The sequence below is a fragment of the Rhinolophus ferrumequinum genome, chromosome 16, assembly GCF_004115265.2.
Source record: "Rhinolophus ferrumequinum isolate MPI-CBG mRhiFer1 chromosome 16, mRhiFer1_v1.p, whole genome shotgun sequence".
Lineage (NCBI taxonomy): Eukaryota > Metazoa > Chordata > Mammalia > Chiroptera > Rhinolophidae > Rhinolophus > Rhinolophus ferrumequinum.
Window position 1 is genome coordinate 29,106,013 of NC_046299.1, and position 18,209 is coordinate 29,124,221.

General features: G+C 44.9%; 1 protein-coding gene across 3 annotated transcripts in view; it reads left to right on the forward strand.

The window, feature by feature from the left end:
• MYOF (myoferlin) overlaps positions 1 to 18,209 on the forward strand; it is a 128,828-nt gene that overhangs the window by 34,638 nt on the left and 75,981 nt on the right. For all 3 annotated transcript variants that reach the window (XM_033130762.1, XM_033130763.1, XM_033130764.1), the window contains exons 5-15: positions 382 to 469; positions 8,061 to 8,227; positions 8,858 to 8,986; positions 11,577 to 11,639; positions 11,726 to 11,776; positions 12,985 to 13,015; positions 13,472 to 13,587; positions 14,106 to 14,232; positions 15,511 to 15,614; positions 17,563 to 17,631; positions 17,725 to 17,768. In XM_033130762.1, coding sequence (XP_032986653.1) covers positions 382 to 469; positions 8,061 to 8,227; positions 8,858 to 8,986; positions 11,577 to 11,639; positions 11,726 to 11,776; positions 12,985 to 13,015; positions 13,472 to 13,587; positions 14,106 to 14,232; positions 15,511 to 15,614; positions 17,563 to 17,631; positions 17,725 to 17,768 — 989 coding nt within the window. The remainder of the gene's footprint in view (positions 1 to 381; positions 470 to 8,060; positions 8,228 to 8,857; positions 8,987 to 11,576; positions 11,640 to 11,725; positions 11,777 to 12,984; positions 13,016 to 13,471; positions 13,588 to 14,105; positions 14,233 to 15,510; positions 15,615 to 17,562; positions 17,632 to 17,724; positions 17,769 to 18,209) is intronic.

Genomic DNA, 18,209 nt, shown 5'->3' on the forward strand with positions numbered 1-18,209 from the left:
AATCATTTAAAAGGAACCCCTGTGACTGTAATTCTGTGATTGGAGGTTGTCTCCAATCTAGGTGGGAGGCCAATTGCAAGCTCATGCTTGCTTGTCACAACTTTCGTCCAGTTTATGAGGTTGCCCCTTATAATGATACACTTGGCAGCCTGTACCAGGTAACTCCTTTCCAAGGCTTTCCCACTCCACCTGGCATCACACGTGGGAAGATATAAACAGTGGAGTGTGTGTCATCCTTCCCTCTTTCTCTTCTCACTCTCCTATCCCCCCTGCTCACCACTCCTTCTAGAACTTTTATTCCTGCAGAATTGGTTTGCATTGGGTCTATAGCATCCGGTTGCCCTGCACTGATTCTGTCTGCAATGCATTATTTCTACCCAGGCCACCATTGACTTGGTGATCGGCTATGATCCACCTTCAGCGTCACATCCAAATGACCCCAGTGGGACCAGCATGTCAGGCACGGGAGGTAAGCTGACCCTTCTGAAGGCCCAGCCTACCTCAGGTGGAATCTACTGAAGATACACAGGAGCCTCTGAGAATGTCTTCCTTGTCAGTACACTGTAGCTCCCTGACCACCTAGACAGGGTCTCATGAGGCACGTGGAGCTGCCGTGAATTGGGACATCCCAGCTGTTTGCAGAATGCTTCACAAGGGACAGGAGAAGGGTGAGGCAGCCCCTTACTGACCACCCTCACAGTGAGCCCACCTGGCACACACGGACTCCCGCTGAAGGTCCCAAGCTGGATTTGCAGCTTCCACCCCATACAATGTCCCCTGGTTGTGAGGCCCCAGGATTGGCCTCTTCTCTCATGTGTCTCTTCACGTCCTAAATGTGCAATCATCAGGCTGTGCTTTCAGCCACCAGTCTCTTGGTCAGTGCCCTTGCGTTGGGGACTCTCTCTCTCCCTTGGCTTTGACCCCCTGCCGACCCCTAAACAGCTGCTCAGTCCTTAAAGCAATTGAAATTTTGCATAACCCACCTTACTCTCCTTGTTCTCTGACATGGGTGTTCAGTCATTCGGGGCCATCAGGGACTGCTCTGGATGGGGTTGGGGTTGGGGGCTTGGGGGAGGGCTTTGGGCCACAAGTGGAGGAAAGTCTACAACAATTAGCCCTTTCACACAGCTGAGTTTGACCTCCTCTTACCATCTTTCCAGGGAGATATGATGTTAAAAGTGTCTCTGTCCCCTCCTCTATTCTGAGATGCATCACCAAACGCCCCTCTGCTTCTTCAGCCTTGGCATGTGCTCCAGGAAGAGAGGGGCCCCGTGTCCCACCACTGTCACCTGCTGCCTTGAAATGCTTCCTGGGAGGGTGCCCTGCCACTCATTCCTGCCAGGCTGAGCTCCTCAGGTCCTGTCTTCTCTTTGTTTCTCTTGGTTCTGAACTCAGCTCTCTGGCCTCCTGCGTGGTCTGTGCAGCGTCCGCAGCAGCACCTCCCTTCCTGCCCCTTGACATCGCGGCCCCGTTCCTGCCTGACTTTTTTTCTCACCTCAGCCTGACCCCAGCCACTGCCCCCACATGCCCTCACCCCATAGATGGCGCAATATTCAGGTTTTGACCCAGTTTTTGACCAAGTAGTTGTGAGTGTCTAGCGTGGGTCAGCTGGCTCCTTCTTCCTTGGGGACAGTTGGGACTGACATAGCCTCAGCTCATCAGCGACACGCTCTGCGGTCACCTTCTGCCCAGAAGCACCATGGGCATGCCTCTGGGTCCTTGGACACTCTCAGTCCCACGAGAGCCCTGCCATGGCTCCTTTTTGCTGCCACAGCAGAGATGACAAATAAAACACAGAGGAAGCAGACTAGTCCTGAACAGGACACGATCGGGGGCTGAACTGAGTAGTCTAACCTGTATCCTTTCCACCTCCTTCTGATCATTGCCTCGGCCTGGAAAGGCCAGTAGGTACTTTCTGGCCCACAAAAAGCAGCCCCAGCGGATAGGCTATCTGGAGTAGCTTCTGAATTGGGAGGATCAGGGCACTTTTCCTCACATTGATGCTTTTCCTGAACTGGATCCCTTTGTGTTAGTTTCCTAAGGCAGCTGTAATAAAGTACCACAAACTGGGTGGCTTAAACAATAGTAATTTATTCTCTCCTAGTTCTGTAGGTTATGAGTCTGAAATGAAGGTGTCAACAGGGTTGGGTCCTTCTGGAAACTTTGAGCGAGAATCTGTAAAATGCCTCTCTCCTCGCTTCTGGTGGGTGCTGGCAATCGTTGGCGTTCCTTGGCTGTAGAGCCATCACTCCAACCTCTGTCTCTGTTATCGCAGTGTTCTTCCTGCGTGTCTATGTAATCGCACGTTGTTCCTCCCTCTGTGTGTCTGCGTCCAAATTTCTCACCTCTTACAAGGACACCAGTCGTTGGAATAGGCCCACCCTCATCCAGTAGGACCTCATCTTAACTTGAATACATCTCTAAACACCCTGTTTCCAAACAAGGTCATATTCTGAGGTTACAGGTGGGCATGACTTCTGGGAGGACTCTGTTCAACCCAGTGTACTGGTCGGTAAAAGGCAGTTTCGTTATGTTTATTCCATTTCAAGAGCCAAAATGTAAAACGAGCCCTTTTGTGTCACCCCTTCAGTCAGGACTTTGGAGAACAAATAACACTATGGTTCATTCAAGTAAAAAGAGTAAACAACTACTTTATAGTAAACTGGTGCTATACCGTTTCTTAGTATTTATGGAGTAAAGAAAACAGTTGCTGGGATTCCTGACCCATTGCTGGATGCTTCAGTGCTGGGGGTGATAAATGCTTTACAGCTCCTGCCCTGCAGAAACTTTCAGTTCTCGAACTTAATTGTCAGACCTCCTATACTTAGCCCAGTGCCTGGCGTACTGTAAAAGCGACCTTAATGGTGGCTGTTATTATTATTATTACTATTATGACAAAAACAATTCCAAGTGGCTTGCAGTCATGAGGTCAGTTGAGTGGCATACTCTGTGTGACTATTCAAATTGTTTTCTCTGAAAAGCAGAGCTATTAGAAAAGGATGATCTGGTTTGGCTCAGAGTCATATTGAGATGACTAAATGCTTTTTAAAACTATATCTTTAAAAAAAAAACCAAAAACAATTGTGACCTAGTGGGCCAGAAAGACTATGAGAATAAGCAATTTATGAAGTCATTGGGAGCGTAGAGGGAGATGGACCCGTGTAATCCCCAACTCAGAAAATATGCCATTTCCCTGGAGCAAAGGCTGCTCCTTAGAAATGGGAAAAGCACCAACTCTTGAACTTTTAAACCCACTGGGGAGAAAATCCTTGCCATCTAGGCTGCCTTTGCCTGAGGCTCCTTGTCCTCACTTCCTGGATTGTCTTGGCAGCACTAAGGCTCCAGCGGTGCTTGGGGACTGAGAGTCACCCATCCTCTTAGGAAGCTGACTCCCAGCAGGCTTTGCGAGGGCAGTTGGCCAAGGCCTTTCTCAGAAGTTCTTTAGAATCCCTGATACTGCTGGAGGAAGATAAGAAACTAACCAGAACTTAGGTTCCTTTTGTTTGGATTTCAAACAAAGAATGTTACCAAATGCTGGCCTCCAAATGAGCTGTGTCTGAAGGGCAATTTTATTTTTAAGTGTGAGATGACAAAGTGAAATTTTTTTAATTTAAAAAATGAACAGGGTTCTTTGATCTGGAAATGCTATCTTTGTTCTATAAGATGAATATTCACCAAGGCTGGGTCAAGGGTGGCAGTCTGAATGTGGGCCTCATAATATGGCTATAAGAAACATTTTGCATTAAAAAAAAAATCTTTCAGTATCCTAGATTATCTGAATGTTTCCAGGGAAAGCATTCTTTTGTCTTAAAATCCAATTAAACTAATCAAGGATATCTTTGAGTACTTACTACAATTCCGTGACCTGTAGCCCAAAGTAATTAAATTGTACCTTAACCAGTAGCACCTCTTAGTAAGACTTCGTCATGAGAAGCAAAATTAATATCACAGGCAGAGGTTGGCATTCTAGGACTCTAAAAGAAATGAGTGGGATGAGTGTTTCCATAAAGGAGCCTGCTGGCCAGAGGGAGTTGGGGTTGGGGGAAGTGTCTAAATTTTAGGCCAGGAGGAAACCCTTGGTGACTGAGCAAGTGTCGCTCTTCCTCAGCCATTCCTAGGAGTCGCCATCATTGGGAAGTTCTAACAGGACATTCCTCTGGTTAGATGGGGGTGATGGAGGTGGGGAAGGGATGGCCTACAGATCTGGTGACATGTGAATGAGTAATTGCCTACTCTCTTCTGCTTAATAGGGAAAAGAAGTGCTAGATGAGGAGAGTGTGGGAGCCTGGGGGAAGGAGAGAGGTTGCTACCCATTGGGGAAAGGCTGTTGTGTATGCCAAAAGCAAACTAGACTGTATCATAAGGTATCATAAGGCCTCCTAGGGCCAACATCTCTGCAGCATTGGGTGGGCAAACAGTAGCCATGTAGGGAAGTGTCATTGTTGCAATGACTGCACCCAGGGGCAGTTTGCAGGAATATTGCCACTGAACTTCTGGAAAGACGCCAAAAGTGCATCTCAAGAATTAGAAAGACTTGCTTTGTTAAGTTGCTGGAGTTGTGACAGAGAGCCATTCCTAAGTGTTAATTAAAGCATCACTTGTAACCAAGTGTGGGTCACATAGGGAGTTACTGATATTCCACATTCCAGCTAAATCAGAAAGAAGGCAAGTCAGTGTTGGCTGCTGTGAAAAGCTTGCTAGGATTTGACTGTGTGACATGGTAATTGTTGAAGAGGCAGGATGGCATTTATACAAAGGGATTGTAAGGAGCTGATCACAGCCCGAGAGGGACTGTAAAGAGGAGCAGAGAACTGGAGCAATAACTATAGGGCTGTGGAGTCCAGGAAATTTTCACTGTTTTTAATTGTGGGTGACATGTTTTTGCATGTTTTTATCTTGGAATGCTCCAATAGAGAGAGGTAACTAATAAGCAGATACGGGGACAGAAACTGCAGAAGCAGAACCCTTGAGGAGCAAGGGGAGGTGAGATGCACACACACGGGGAAGGGCTGGCTTCAGGCCGGGGAGCAGAGACAGGTCAGTGATTGTAGCAGGAGGGAAGGCAGACAACAACAGATGCAGGCAGGATGGTTGAATCGATTCGGAGTTGGGAGGATGTGAAAATTGCCTCTGATTGTCTGCTTTCTTAATGAAATAAGAAGTAAGATCATTAACTGATGGGAAGAAGGGTGTTGGAACTTTTCAAGGTGCAAAATAGGTGGGAGTTCAGAAAGGTAACGTGATGTGATCTTGTTGGCTAATCAGTGGCCATCGCAGACCAGGATCCTGAAAGCCTTTGAAATAGATGCCTTGCAAACATGGTTGGATAGCTGGACAGTCCTGTGAGTCCCCTTAAAGTTTGTGATCATGAAATTATAGTGAGACTCGTCAGTAAGGTGTGTGTTCTTCCCAGGCAGGTGCAGCTGCCTGGGTCAGTGTAGGGGTGAATGAACCACACGAGTACAGAGAAGTGAGAGAAGGGAGGGACGGAGTGGCACACAGAGGAGCAATTGCAGTGTTAGATCACAGACTCTAACACAGGGTAGGAGAAAAGCCAGGACATGAAGGAAGTGGGGAGCGGGAAGTGAAGAGGTCAGTAGATTGGGCTGCCTGTGTGGCTGCAGACTTGTGTACCGGAATGCTAGATAGAACAAACTAGAAAGATACAAAAGACGTCTTCTGTAGTGGGTTGAATATTGTCCCCCTCAAATTCCTGTCTACACAGAGCCTCAGAATGTGACCTTATTTGGAAATAGGGTCTTTGCAGATGTCATTAGTTAAGATGAGGTCGTATGAATTAGGGAGGGCCCTAAGTCCAATGACTGGCATCCTTACGAGAAGAGATGAGGCCTCCTTTTGAGAAGAGTGAGGGCGCATTGACACACGGGGGAGAAGGCCATGCGACAACAGAGGCAGAGAGCGGAGTGATATGGCCACACGCCAAGGAACACCAAGGGTGTTCAGGAGCCACCAGCTTAGTGAGAGGCAAGGAAGGAATTTCCCCTAGAGGCTTCTGAGGGAGCTAGCTCGAGAGCACAGCCCTGCCACCACCTTGAGGGGTTGGAACTGTCAGAGAATGTGTTTCTATTGTTTTAAGCCACTCAGGTTGTGATACTTGCTTACAATAGCCCTAGGAAGCAAATACAACCAGCAACTTCCTCTTCAGTCGGGTTCCCAACTTAATGTTGTCCTCTGGTCCTGAAAGAGTCACCGTTTGTACATCCTTGTGGATCCACGCGGCTGCGGTTCAGAGTCAGGCCTGGGTCTCATTAACAGGGCATGCCGGTACAAGAGCTGACATTTGCCAGCTTGCGCAGAAGGGTGTGTTCTGCAATGCCTTAAGGGCCCCCTCATTCTTGTGGAACACTAAGGGTAGCATTGTTTAACCCTGTGCAGCTTCCTGCCACGTAAAAGGGCGTTCTCCTGCCCAAATATCCTTCCGCTGTTATGCAGAGATGCTGGAAGTAGCCATGACTTAGGCTGGTTTCCTCTGATCCATCCCTTTAGCTTAATGCCTGAATAGCAGAAAGTGTTTCCAGAAGAAATTGGCTCTTCATTACCTGCAGCCTGTTTCTGGAGCATCCAGCAAGAGTTAAATGAGAGCTTGTTCAGAGTGCAGCGCCCCTCCTTCTCCTGCTTGCTGCCATTAACAACCACCAAGCCCAAATGGGATAATCCATGCAGGGAGGAAAATCCACTTGGGCCCAGGAAGTTAGTCTGAGATGTTGGATTTGCTTGAAGCTGTGCATTGCACAGTCTAGAACAGGCTTGCAGAAGGGGAGCCTGACCATCACGCTTCCCTGAGGCTGGTGCCCAAGTTGGGAGGAGCGCCCCTCTAGTGTCTGGGTGCTCTAGCACAGGAAACTGAGACCTGTGCAGGAGCTTTGCCAAATGGCTGAAGAATGTGAGAAGGCACAAGCAGGGGTCAGGATGCCCTCATTCATTACTCATTCCACATTCATCGAGCCCCTGCTGTATGCGAGGATTTGTGTTAGACCCGGGGACCAGTGGCTGGTGGTGGGAGGCCTACGGGTTAACAATAGATGCAGTCTCTGCAGTGAGGACCGGGCAGAACAATGTGTGGTAGGCATGAGAAGGGGTGACTCACTCATGGGGCGCGGTGGGGGCGGGCCTATCCCAACACAGTACGTTTCATCTGAAACTTGAGGCAGTGGAGGAGCTCGCCTCACCTGGTGGAGAACAGGAGGAAGGACATTCTAAGAGTGAAAGATTTGTGCTTATTGGAAAGCAGAGGGAAGGTCCCCATGGGGAAGGAGCCACTGGAGGAGAGAGGAAAGGGCGTGGAGAGAGAGAGAGAGAGAGAGGAATTTGGAGGGGTTTCCAAAGAATCAGAAAGAAGTGGGCTCTCAGGCATGGGGAGGGGGTTCACTCTGCTGAGCAGGAAAAGATTTCCCCCCCTAAATATGAGGAGAAGCTAGGGGGATATGTGAGGGGACAGGTATGTGTGGAAGTGACAAACCAGGAAGACAAAGGGAGAGCACGATGGCCACCTTGGTCTGCTTGGCAATAAAACGAGATGAGTTTCTTACCTGCCATAAGGATGGAGGTGGCATTTGTGCGTCAGGAGGCTCAAGTAGAAAGGAGACAGTACAAACCTCATGAGTAGATCTCAAGAAAAAAAGACTTGCGGGAAGGGTGGGGTTGAAGCCTCCTCTACAAGGCTCCAGTTTCCCACGGCGTAGCCTCCTCCCCCTGTGTCCTAACCACTGAAAGGCCCTTTGACCTCAGGCTGGGCTCTGAGATCAGAACTGTGTGATGTCTGGCTGGGTCCAACTGTACTATCTCCTGCTCTCCCACAGTCTCTGGTGGTCTCCCTGTCACTTTGAAGACAGCCTAAATGAGTGCCCTGATGCACCATGAACACATTTTCCTAAACACATTTATCTGAGTCATAACAACCCCAAATCAGTGTCGCCAAGAAACATCTCCTTCACCTGCTGCCTCAGGAACACTGAAAACCCTCCATGTCCAGGAAACCCGAGTTCAGACATTCAAAGGGCGAGAGCCATCTCTGACTGGATTTCTTTTTGGTGTTTTAGGAGAAGAGGAGGACGATGGAGGTGAGGAAGACAGGTTGGACAGCGCAGTCAGCGGCCCTGGGCCCAGAGTGCCAAGTGGGACCATGTCGGGAACTCACCTTGCCCAGAGGCTCACGAAAAGGAAGAACAGCCGGCGGATGCTGTCCAACAAGCCACAGGACTTCCAGGTAGGAGCGGCCCGAGCGCGCCACATCCTGGGTGTACCAGCATATTGTCCAACTTCTGGCAACTGAGATGATGTGGAAAGGACCCATTCCTGTGGGCAGTGGCTCAGCTAGTAAAAAAGGATGTCAGGGTGTAAATGCAGTAAGAATAGCTCTCCATGTTTCTTCTGCACGCAGGAGTAGATGTCGTCAGAGGAGGCTCTTCAGAGAAATAAAACCTTACCCCTCTTTCCCTTTGGAGGTAGGAAAGAGGTAATCAAAGAATGGAAGCACAGACATTGTGTTTTCATAGCTCTGGGCACTGCCTTAGACTTGGAGACAGCTATAGAGTGAGTTAGTACTTCCTAGAGCTCAGGAAGACCAGGTAGGAGGCTGGGGTCTGAGCTGGGACCGCAGCCCTGCCCTGCCCTTTCCAAGGCCAGCTCTGGACTATTTCAACCCCACTACTGCTCTTGATTTCTGCAGCCCAACCCCCGTCCCCGCCTTGGGCATGGGCACTGGTGGTGACTCCTAGTCCATGAGCACCAGTGCATTGCAAAGCTGCCCTGGCCTGCTATCAATCATCTTCACAGGTGAAGGAGCAGAGGCAACACCTGAGAAGGATCAATAACAACCCTCCCTCTGTGCTTGCAGATCCGTGTCCGAGTGATTGAAGGCCGGCAGTTAAGTGGCAACAACATAAGACCTGTGGTCAAAGTCCACGTCTGTGGTCAGACACACCGAACAAGAATCAAGAGAGGGAACAATCCATTTTTTGATGAGGTACATGGGCAGAATGCAGGTTCCTCCTCAGTGAGTCCGTTCTATTTCTATGTACCTTGCTGCTTCCCACCTCTGCCAGTCCCATGTGGGAAGGGGAACACGTGTGCAAACTTAACTGGTAAAGACAATGCAAAGTTGCAGTGTTACATATACTAAATTAAGAACCACTGGGTCTTGAAATCACACAGCCTGCTTTGTCGTTGGTTGGAGCTGCTGGGGTCTGTCTGGTGGTTTTGCAACAACGTCCTGACAGAGCCCTTCCTAGTGATCCTCGCATCCCTTATGATGGAGCACATGATGTCACCTACCTCTGCCTTTGCTTTCTAATGAGCAGGATGCCTCTGAGGGATGACTGTGTGATTACGTAACCTGACTTTTTAAAGGTGTCAAAACCTACTGGATGATAAAAATAATATATGTTGAAAGAAAGCAATTATGAGCAAAAAAGGTTTTGGTTTTTTCCCCCCTCCTTATACTGAGAATATAGCCTGGTTCTGTTGGCCTCTACTGGAACATTCTGCAACAAAAATACTGAACACCTTCTTCAAAAATATTGAATACCTTTATAGTTATCACAAATGCCGTAAAGCTCCATGATTAGGGCTATGAAGAGAAATGATAAGCTTGGGGAATTTTCTGAGTCCAGCCCTGCTGTACTGAGGATATATGCGTTTCTGAGATTCCGCGGGCCTGTGTCTCATGCTCTGTTCCCTGAGCCCAGGCCTTTCCTACCACAGTTTCCTATCACAGTTCTTCTTAGTTCCTGACAGCTTCTCATCCCAGCTCCAGCTCTGGCTTTTGTTCTTTTTTCCTACCTCTATTCACAAAAGAAACCAGTTTCTTCTGTCTGGTGTTCTTGTTCCTTCCTCTGTTCAAGCTGGCCCCCACCTTCGCAGAAGGCCCCATTTTTGTCTCACCTCTAACTTCTTAGCTGAATCGCAGACACCAGATGCTGATAAGTTGTGTTAGAGCTACCTTAAGAGGTGGGTGGGTGCGTACTGCGATGGGGCACTTGAAATGGACTTTGGGAAAGGCTGAGAGATTTTTCCATGGGAGAACAAGCCTGGATAGCAGAGAGGGCAAGCTGCTTGATGCCTGAGGAGTAAGATCTATCATTGTGTATCTAATGCAGGGTAAATAATGTACTCGGCTACATTCTCAGGAGCCCAGCAAGCATCTCCACCTCAGAATTTTCCTATTTTAATGAGTTTTTTTGAGATTAGATCTCTTGGTAAAAGGGAAGAAATCAAATAACTGAGCCAATTCATAAATCAAGAAAAGAATTTTACTGAAACATTCCTAGTTCACATACATCTTTTTAACTAAGTGATTAAAGATGGTATCACCAATAATGGGACACACTGACATGTGTGTCCTGATGTGATCTAATGGAAGTCATCACCATCACCTGTGTCGTTTCTTGTCCAATGGTCAACATGAATCTAACAGTGAGGAAACATTCACACAAATCCAGACTATGGGATATTCTACAAAACAGCTGGTTTTGATTAAAAACTAAAAAACCAGAAATATGCAGAAGTACTGTTCTAGAGAAAAGGAAACTAAAGAGACACAACAACCAAATGCAATGTATGATCCTTGAGTGGTTCCTAGTTTTTAAAAGAAGCTAAAAAGAACTTTCTTCAGGACAATTGTAGAAATTTGAATATTGATGTTAAATTTCTTGGTTGTGATAATAGTATTGTGATTATATAGAAAGATGTCCTTGCTCTTAGGAGCTGCATGAGAATATATTTTAAGGAGTGAAGTGTTATGATATCTAGAATTTTCTTTCAAACAATTCTGTTAAAAAAAAGGGGGGACCTTTCACTAAAACTGAAATATCTCAAAATGGGTAACAACAGGTGAACACAGGTGAAAGATGATGTTTATTTTACCATTCTTTCCATTTTTTAATATATTTGAAATATTTCTGAGTAAAAGGTAGGAGGAAAAAAGTCTCAGTTTAAGTAAATCCTCAATCTTTCTCTCTTAGGATTAAAGTTTATTGGTATATAAAACTTTGGTTTTGTGGCACAACCTCTGTATATCCAATATTCATCTCCCAAGAATCAACCTCTTTAAACTTAGCTGTTAAAATATGGTGACTTTACTGAGAGACTAACATTAGCTAATGGGCAAAGTTGGCTTTGAGAGGTGTTTTGTTCAGAAGAACAAAACTACAGTCACTAGACACAAATAATAGAGTTAAAAATGCTAGCGAATTAAACTCAACTCTCCAGGTCATGCAAGCCCTAAACAGATGAAAAAACTTTAAATCTTTACTTCAGTTAGCTAATAGATATCTGGTCCCAAATGAACAATTTCATTTAGTGAAATAAGCACTATACATTGTTACGTAACCTTTTCCCCTTTTGCCAACATGCAGAGGTGAGTTTGCCATGAAGCTCATGAAGCTTAAGCTTCGGGGCCTTTCCCAAGGCCCTGCAGTGTGCTCACACGGTCACCCTAACTCGGGGTTTGTGTTTTGTGTTTTTTGGGGAAGGCCCTCAACATTATAGCATCATACCCACCGAGCCCGAATCCACTCCTGCTAACATTCAAATATTTTCCGCTTTTGTTTTCACAGTTATTTTTCTACAATGTCCACATAACTCCTTCTGAATTGATGGATGAGATCATCAGCCTTCGGGTAAGGGGGCTACGGAGTGGGAAGATAGTGCTTGCTAACTGCCAGATAAAGCCAATAAATCTTTTCACCGCCCTTCTTTCTTCCAGGTTTATAATTCCCATTCTTTGCGGGCAGATTGTCTGATGGGGGAATTTAAGGTGAGCGTCAACAGTCAGTTTCGTTCAACTAACATCAAAGATGGACACTTTCGTAATGAGGAATCAGGTTCCTGGCCAGGTCTCAGGATGCCGATTTTGGTGACATCTTAGGGTTATGTACAAGGGACTGATGCCATGATCTTTGCTGAGGGCTGGCATACCTGCAGGACATGAATGCCCCAAGGACCAGAAACCAGCTGAGTGTCCTCTGGCCGGGGTCAGTAGCCTTGCAAAGTACAACACTTAATAGCACCCTCAAGCAAGGTGCGCTGAAGATACCACATCTGGGCCCTTCTTACATCCCAATTGTAGATGGAAACCAAGGCACTGCCACACAGGGAAGGGAGGCTTTATGGCAAGAAGCCCATTTCCCAACTCCACTGATGAGTGGCCCCAGAGCACCATTTGCAAAGCCAATTATTATAAATTGAATACGAAAGGCAAGCCAAACCAAGGAGGAGAATCAGGGTGCTTTTCCAAGTAACTCTTATTGGAATTAAGGACAAGTACTTGATCGGTGCCTTCCTAGTGATTCTGCATGAAGTGGGCTGTGTGTTGAAGGGAGGAGCTCCTAGTCATTACAAGTTCCAGAGGGTAAGCTGGGTCAGGCAGACCTGTGTGTATTCATGCCCTGTCTGCCATCAATGAACCACACGCCAAGATTTCTTGTCCTTGGTTTCTTCATCTATGAAAATGTGGTCGTTGTGAAGACTATATGCGATAGAATATGTAAGGCACCTCGTTAGTGCCTGGCACATTGAAGTGTGCAATCAGGGATTGTATTAATAGTATCATTAGCATGAGTTGGAGGAGAAGAGTATTGGATAGGAAGTTGGGCCAGCTGACTTCTTGTAGGGTGACCACAAGTTCAGGTTTGCCTGGGACTAAGGGGTTTCATAGAATGTGAGATTCTCTGTGCTACCAGGAAAGTCCCAAGCCAACAGGGACACATTGTTTACTCCACTGCCCTGGTCCCTTCCAGCTTTAAGATAGCTCGTTCATTCAAAATGATTGATTAAGTGTCACTTATGTGCCACACGTCAGGCAAGGTATTGGGGATACAGAGAACGTACGATAGAAATGTTGAGTCTCAAAGAAATTTAAGTCTAGTCAAGAGCATTATATTTAAATATAATAATGATGGTTTCTTTGAAGTGACTAAACTGATTTTAAAATCTGTTTAAACTCCTTTAATTATTTTTCCCCAGATTGATGTTGGATTCGTTTACGATGAACCTGGTAAGTAATGTTTTCTCCATGAAATGGAAGATTCTGGAATCAACAAAATTTGGAGGATCAAGGAATCAAAAACATTTTTTTCCCCTGATTGAGGAGGGGAAAAGATACTTCGCAGGATGAATTAATAGTAGCTTAGCATGGATTTCTTTTTTTTTAAAAATCTAATGGTAATTATCCTAACATTCCCAAGGGGGTAATTTCTCTGTTTTGTGAGGATACTTTGATCTTATCAAAATTAAATTGTAGAACCAGTTAATTGAGCTTAGAGAGTCCTGTTAGCATCATACCAGGGCAGGATGGGGAGCAGTGCAAACAGAAAACATTAATATAGACTCTCGTTGAGTATGTCATCACAGTACTTTGGAGAAAATGTTTGTTTATCTTGCAGCAGCGGAATCACAAACCGTTAGCTGCTCGTTAACGTGTCCTTGTTCTTTTTTTCCTTTGTTACTTTAGGTCACGCTGTCATGAGGAAGTGGCTTCTTCTCAATGACCCCGAAGATGCCAGCTCGGGTGCTAAAGGTTACATGAAAGTCAGCATGTTTGTCCTTGGAACCGGAGATGAGCCTCCTGTGAGCCCCTACATTCTCTACTGTTTACATTTTTTCGCTAAAAAAGAGGCCCAAGAGTTAAGCAAGTCGGCGCCAGTGGTTGTGAAGTAGAGCAGAGCTTCTAATCAATAACCCCAAGCCTCTCATTCCTCCTGTTTTTTTCTCCATGACAGAATTATGTTTCTAGATCACTTAGATGCCTTCCTGGTGTCTCTGAGTTTTTCCATTCAGTATAGATATGTGTGTATTTAAGACTTGCACCATTTTATCTACAGAGCACGGCTCACTTGCAGAATCAGGCATTGCTATCTAAATGGTCAGTTGTCATTGTTTTCTTGTGATGTATTGATTGAAGAAACACATGAGCATTGCTTTTGTACAGCCATTTTGTTGAATAGTTGGCTGAATTCTTAAGGCTGAAACACAGGAAGTCCTAATGGAAACCGCTCCGATTGGTGGTGTTTTTACATGCGTTGATTTGGCTTCTTACCAGTGCTGCTTTTCTGTGTGTATAGTTTGTTATCATGTGTCTCCAATAGCCTGAGAAACGTGATCGGGATAATGACAGTGATGATGTGGAGAGCAATTTGTTACTCCCTGCTGGCGTCACCCTCCGCTGGGTGACCTTCTTGCTGAAAATCTACCGAGCAGAGGATATCCCCCAGAGTATGTATGGATTTAATTCTGCCCCAGAATTATCAGTTATCTGCATGATTAGATGTATTAAAATCACACTGCAAATAGGGATTGGTGGTTTTTATCATATATTTGTTTGTTTGTTCTTAAAGGCTTTCATGAACTTATTTTCATTCATTCTGGCCCCACTGAAGGCTACCTGAGCTGGTTTATGGGGTAGCCAGTTGGTCACTGATCCATGTTCTTTGCTGAGGAACATGGCACATTCTGCTCCAGCTCCTCTCTCTTCAGTGTTCCAGATCTCCTTATTTTAGAGAATACTAAAGAGAGGTCAGCAGTCAGTACTTCTAGCTCCTTTTATCCCAAATGAAAATGTGAAATTTTATGAACAAATAAATGTGTTTGCGACTGGATTATTAACAAGGGTGGTTAACTGCCAATAACGAATTCTGTCACTATTTTATTATGACACATGTGTGTTAAGTAATTGGATTCATTTAAGAGAATCATGTACCATGAGTTTATTCATAGAGTAGTCCAGTTAGTCTTCTGTGCTTGCTAAGGACCTAGCATCCAATTTCCTGGCCCAGCCTGTCTTCTTCCTGCTGGGCCCTGGCACATAGGACCCCTTTCCAAGTCCCCAGGAGGTAGCACCCACTACTCAGGCCAAGAATCTCTTCAGAATTTGCTACTTTTACTGGGAACCGCCCCTCCCTTTTTAAAGACCCTATAATGCCTCCCCACACCGTCTTTTCCTCAGAAATCTCTCAAATGAAATAAATAAATTGAAGCTCACCTTATACTGCCTACCTGCTTAATTGATCTCTATTCACTTCTGTCTGTTAACATAGATCAGCTGTTTGTGTTGATGTGTTACTTACGATTATGCCAAATTTTCCTACATTTCTCTGAAAAAGTCACACGAGGCCTATGTCATTTTGACCTGAAGCACCTCTTCCAAATTGAAACGAGGCCTGAGTTTGAGAATTGTCCTTTACCCTATCTGGATGGACTTTCTTTATTCTATTTTTCTCCCTCATTAAATGATTGATTCTCCACATAATAACTTATGAGTTTATTTGTCAAGATGTTCCTACTGATTTTAAAATTCTGGGGAGAAAACGTTTTCTCTCTCAACTAAGACACCAAGGATTTCTGCAATATAGTGCTACTAGCTCTTGCGTCTTTGGAGAACAATTGTTGCAACTGTGTTTATGTGTAGGAGAACATTTTTAATTTTGTTAAGTGATTTCTATTCTTTTAAGAGAATCAAGTTTAATTTCTGCCATGCAACCTGTTACTTTCCAGTGGATGATGCCTTCTCTCAGACGGTAAAGGAAATCTTTGGAGGCAACGCAGATAAGAAAAACCTAGTGGATCCTTTCGTAGAAGTTTCCTTTGCTGGAAAAAAGGTTTGTACGTGATCTACATGTAATTGCCTCTAGAATTAAATATGTAAACCACAGTGCTTTCTTTGGAGTGAATTCCTGCTTGTTCTTTGTTAAAGTGGCCCCCTGATGAGCTGGGCATTCTGCAGGAACACAGATTATCTGAGTCTGAACATGCCAGACTTCTCCACGGGTTTATTTTGGAGTGGAAAATATGCAGGGCTCAAATTAGAAAATTCAATCTTTTGAAAAATTAGAATAGTGAGCGCTACCACTGAATTATTTGGATTATTTCCCAGGCCCAAGCATTATGCTAATCTTAGGCAAGCTCTCTAGCCAGCAATACTAATCCTTGGTACCTGGAGAATATAGCCCCCCAATGCGCAGCGGCCTGTTCCTGTCATGTTGTTCACCTCTTGTGGCCCAACGAGCTGCTCTAACTGGAGAGTGAGGCAGGGGAACCCCATCCCTGTCCTCTGGGAAAAGCTGGGGGACTCGGTGTAGGAACACCTGTCACCACCACTTTTACCTACAGAGATGGTCAAAGATTGGAGAGGAGGTTCCATAGCTGAATAAGCCTGTACCACGGACAATTGTAAGCATGAAGTTCTAGTAGGTTTTATGTATTGGAACCACTCATTTATGAAAGTGAGATTTGGCAAATGACACACATGAGGACTAGGTGTTATTTTCTAGGAGAGTCAATGGTGGGGGGGAAGATAGTAGAAAAGCCCTCAGTTCGGGAGTGAGATGAAACCTGATTTAAATTCAGACTTCTCCCCACTCCATAGGCAGTTAAGGCAAATTCCTTTACCTCTGAGTCTCAGTGTCCTGAACTATAAATGGGGATAATAATAATTTTGTAGGGTTGTTGAACAGGTTAGTTAATTGGAGAAGTATTTATTATGACCCTAGTAAGAAGTAGATACTGTCTCCTGTGCTGGGATGTAGAACTGAGCAAGCAGTCATTGCTCTCCTGGAGCTTTGTGATAGAAAGGACAACAGTAAGCATGTACACAAGTAATTGAATAATTCCAAAGAGTGCTAAGTACTACAGAATATAAAGCAGAGGACAAGAGGTAATTGGTGTGGGGAGCTGGAGGGGATGTTTAGCTAGGTTATCATGTGGGACACCTTTGAAGAAGTGACATTTGAGCAGAGGCCTGGATGATGTGGAGATCTAGGGGGCAGGTGCTTCCAGGCAGAGGGAAGAGAAGCTGTAAAGACATTTTCAGCGAGAGAACACCCAGGTGATGAGTGGAGCAAGCAAAAGGGAAAACTAAGAGATGAGGTCAAAGAGGTGTGGGTGGTGGGGCAGGTAGGGCTTTATGAGCCAGAGGAGGGATCTGGACTTTATTCTAAGTGTACGTGGGGAGCTCGAGGAGGATGCTATACAGGGAAGTGATGTGAAAGTGAGGAGCCAGGAGAGGAAGTGGGGATCCAGGTAGGAGCCAACTACAAGGGGCTGGGGGAGATCAGGCTCTACATGAAGATGGGGTGTCAGGATTTACTGATGGATGAGGCATGTGAAGGGGAGAGTGATGTGATGGCTGACTGTTCTGAGTATGAGCAACCTGGTGACAGTGACGGACAAAGTCTGGGACAGAAGCCAGTTTGGGGAGAAGGGAGCAGGGCTGGTGAGCAGGATCAGAAGATCTGTTTGGATATGTGAATGAAGAGACACTTATTAGACAGGATGTAATACGTTCTCAATAAACATTAAGTTGAATCATTGCACTAAAACGTTATAAATCCAGCACTTGAAAATGAACTTTTAGTGCGTAGGAGAAGCAAAGATCAATATTAAACCCATGTCATATTTTGCCAAATCATGATCAAGAAAAGCTTTAACTAGGTTACTAAGTATATAACATACGTAAACTGCTAGAGTCATAATCTAGTATGCATATATTGTAAACTTTTAGAAATAAGAAACGTGAATGCCTACTGTTTTGCTTTGATGATTTTACAGGTTTGCACGAATATAATTGAGAAAAATGCAAACCCGGAGTGGAACCAAGTCGTTAATCTTCAGATCAAGGTTTGATTATCTTTTCTTTTAGAAAAAGTAAAAATATGAATAGTTACAGAATAAGCTGAGAAATAACTACTTTTTTCTGTTTCTTTTTAACAGTTTCCTTCGATGTGTGAAAAAATAAAACTAACAATATATGACTGGTGAGTTAAAAAAATGGACTTGTGTCTAACACAAAATTAAAGAATTAACATTTAGATGTTGAGGAACATTATTCTAGATGGTCTAACTCATACTTTTCAGTTTATTTTATTTTCTTTCAGAGGAAAGGGATAAATTGCTCCTCTGGGAATTGGATATTTTCTTTAAAAATAATAGTGTTGTTGCAGAAAAGCTGTAGATATCTTAGTTCAACTGCTCAGAAACAAAAGAAGGAAAAAATGATCTGAAAATGCCCCAAGATAAGGAATGAAATACCATTAGGCTGTCCAAAATAACCTCAGAAATGGAGTGAACCATTTCTTGGGAAGAATCACCAAAACATTTTGTTATTGTCAGTCTTAGAAAGGAAAATGGACAGAGCTACCTATCTGTTTGAATGCAAAGGAAATTCATTGAAAAGTTCTGATGGAATGTTTCCTAGA